This window comes from Triplophysa rosa, unplaced genomic scaffold (assembly GCF_024868665.1).
Source record: "Triplophysa rosa unplaced genomic scaffold, Trosa_1v2 scaffold207_ERROPOS546186, whole genome shotgun sequence".
Classification (NCBI taxonomy): domain Eukaryota; kingdom Metazoa; phylum Chordata; class Actinopteri; order Cypriniformes; family Nemacheilidae; genus Triplophysa; species Triplophysa rosa.
Genome location: NW_026634226.1, coordinates 49,368 through 52,757, shown reverse-complemented (window position 1 = coordinate 52,757; position 3,390 = coordinate 49,368). Strand labels below are relative to the sequence as shown.

The 3,390-nt window shown below is 32.3% G+C and overlaps 1 protein-coding gene across 2 annotated transcripts in view; it reads right to left on the bottom strand.

The window, feature by feature from the left end:
• The window catches only part of LOC130549993 (fucolectin-like), a 7,495-nt gene extending 4,500 nt beyond the window's left edge, over window positions 1-2,995 (bottom strand). Inside the window, exons 1-3 of one of the 2 annotated variants that reach the window (XM_057327328.1) lie at window positions 2,900-2,995; window positions 617-646; window positions 146-425 (exon numbers count right to left, since the gene is read on the bottom strand). In XM_057327328.1, the coding sequence (XP_057183311.1) occupies window positions 146-425; window positions 617-646; window positions 2,900-2,933 (344 nt within the window). In that variant the 5' untranslated portion in view covers window positions 2,934-2,995. Of the gene's footprint in view, window positions 1-145; window positions 426-616; window positions 650-2,899 lie in introns of both variants that reach the window. The other variant, XM_057327327.1, reaches the window with a different exon arrangement.
• Window positions 2,996-3,390: the final 395 nt, after the last annotated feature.

Genomic DNA, 3,390 nt, shown 5'->3' with positions numbered 1-3,390 from the left:
AGAGAGAGAGAGAGAGAGAGAGAGAGAGAGAGAGAGAGAGAGAGAGAGAGAGAGACAGAGAGAGAGACAGAGAGAGACAGTGAATCTCAATGGAGGCGTTTAAAGCAATCGACCTCTATAAAGGTGTTTAAGTGAATAACTTTACATGGGATTGTTGTTTCCATTGTTGTCCAGCGAGTCTCCGATACGAATCTCTACTCCAGTGGTAAATTCAGGACAGCAGGATGGTTTAGGAGCGATGATCACTGTATCAATCTCATAATAATCCAGAAGATCCAACCTCCACCATGGGTTACTCACAACTGGTGTAGTAGAGCAATGATCTGCTTCAACTGAGCCATATCTTACACCATCTACGGCTTTTTGAGCTACCCAGTTGAGGAGTGTTGATGACTGTGTAGCTGTTCCTTTCAATGCAAAATTCTCTAGAAAAAACATTAACAATGATTATTAAAAACACAAACATGCCATAATTAACCATAAAAAGAACAATCAGAACCTCATGAATTAAGAATTAAGCCCTTGTCTAACTATAGGGACTTAAAAATTCATTTCAAAATCCTTATTCACAACTTGATATCATTTTTGCATATGAAGAATTAAAAGAATGTGTTACCTTCCAAACCACCCGCAATGGAAACAAGCCCTGCTGGGAAAATTTCAACAGTATTTCACACTGATAATCAGTTAATGAATTGTTACAAAGTCAGTCATTTAAAAAAAGTAGTGTTAAAGATCTAAACAGGGCCTGCCCGTGGCATGGGCGACATAGGTGGTTAGGGCGCAAAATAACCGGAGGGGCACCAGACGAGAGCGCAAAAAGACGTGACATGTGAACAGCTTCTTGCATCATCATGTGGCGATTATAATTCATCATACTAACAAGTTAATCATGCATGTGTAAAGGAGACCAGCTAGTGTGAGCCAGAGATGTTCACAAGTCTTTCAGCTAGACTCCGAGTCAAGTCTCAGGTCATTTCATGCCTTATTGAAAAAAGTCTCATACTCAAAAATCCTATTTACAAAGTTGTTTTATATAGAGAAAACATATGATGTTTGGAAAACCAGGGACACGACAATCACTAAGTGGGACACAAGATGGTATGGCAAGCCCTATTAGCTTTTAATCTATCTCAGGATATGAATTTTTGATATCAAAATTTCAATTTTTACTATTAAAAATTATAATTCTACTAGTAACAATTGCTATTTTTGATATCAGTAATTACATTTTCACTAGTAAAAATGTGAATTCATGATAAACAATCACGCAAACACTCGCAGAAATATGTATTCTTGATATCAGAAATTTAATTTCAACTATTAAAAGACAGAATTCTTGATATCTGTAATTGTATTTTTACTAGTGAAATAACACAATAGACTATGGCAAGCCGAATTAGCTTTTAATCGTTCTCAGGATATTAATTTTTTATATCAACAATTCAATTTTTACTAGTAAAAATTATAATTCTTGATATCAACAATTCAATTTTTACTAGTAACAATCGCTGTTTTTGATATCAGTAATTACATTTTCACTAGTAAAAATGTGAATTCTTTATATCATCAATGATGTCATCATTCGCAGAAATGTGCATTCTTGATATCAAAAATTGAATTTCAACTAGTAAAAAACGTCATTCTTGATATCTGTAATTGCATTTTTACTAGTTAAATATCACAATAGTCTGCCTTTCAAATTCAATTTCAGATATCAGTAATTCGTTTCTTACGTGTTAAAAATCTTATTTCAGATATCAGAAATGTAATTCTTACTAGTAAAAAACATAATTTTTGATATCAACAATTGTGTGGTTACTAGTGGCAATGTCTATTCTTGATATCAACAACTGAATTACTACATGTAAAAATGCCAATTTCTAATATAAGTAATTACATTTTCACTAGTGACAATGTTAATTCTTGATATCAACAATGCGATTGTTACTAGTAAGAAAGCCATTTTAGATATCTACAATTACTCTCAGATTTATTGATATCTGAAATATATTTCCTGATATCAGAAATACCAAATGCAACATGTTAAAATTCATTTACAGATATCAAGAATGAGCATTTCAACTAGTAAAAATTGAATTCTTGATATCAAAATTGGCATTTTTACTAGCAACGAGTTACATTTTGATATCAAAAATTATGTTTTTTACTAGTTAGAATTGCATTTCTGATATTCAAAATAAGATTTTTAACACGTACGAAACGAATTACTGATATCTGAAATTGAATTTGAATGGCAGCCTATTGTGATATTTAACTAGTAAAAATGCAATTACAGATATCAAGAATTACGTTTGTTACTAGTTGAAATTCAATTTTTGATATCAAGAATGCACATTTCTGCGAGTGATGAGGTCATTGTAATTCACATTTTTACTAATGAAAATGTAATTACTGATATCAAAAATAGCAATTGTTACTGGTAGAAATTCTATTCTTGATATCAAGAATTATAATTTTTACTAGTCAAAATTGAATTGTTGATATCAAAAATGAATATCCTGAGAACGATTATAAGCTAATTCGGCTTGCCATAATAGACTGCCATTCAAATTCAATCTCAGATATCAATAATTAATTTCTTACATGTTAAAAATCTTCTTTCAGATATCAGAAATGCAATTCTTACTAGTAAAAACCATAATTTTTTATATGAATAATTGTGTGGTTACTAGTGAAAATGTATATTCTTGATATCAACAATTGAATTACTACATGTAAAAATGCCAATTTCTGATATCAATGATTACATTTTCACTAGTGACAATATTAATTATTGATATCAATAATGTCTATCAATCTTGCTCAGGGCACCAACAGAGGTTGGGCCGGCCCTGGATGTCAATCTTTGTTATGAAATGACATGAGCTGTACTCACCAGAAAGTAAAATCAGATGAATGAGTTTGTCCATGTCACTGTGTAAAGATGATGAAGCAGATCCAGAGATGACTGATGAGAGAGAAGAGAATCGAGTTTATTAATAGCAGAACATCAATATGAAGGTCTGTGGAGGTGTGTCCTCCTCTCTATACATCAATACATCCCTCTGGACATTTGACTTTCGCTCTCCACCCTCATGACATCATCACTGGCAGTTTGATGAATTTGTTTTACATGTCATTGAATCTTTAGAAAAGCACTTCTTTCCTCACCTCCGGCTAGTTTAGGTCAAATTAACAAATCAAATCAGATACAAATGCAAAACTGAGAACGAATCTAAATCCCTTACATGTGTCATGAAAATGGGTCATCAGGTGTCTGTTTGGTTTTGTTCACTTCTAGCTTTAAAATCGCAAGACATACACACATGAACATGTTTCTCTGTTTCACTTAAATACAGTTCATGGTGTTAAGAAATATTGAACAGC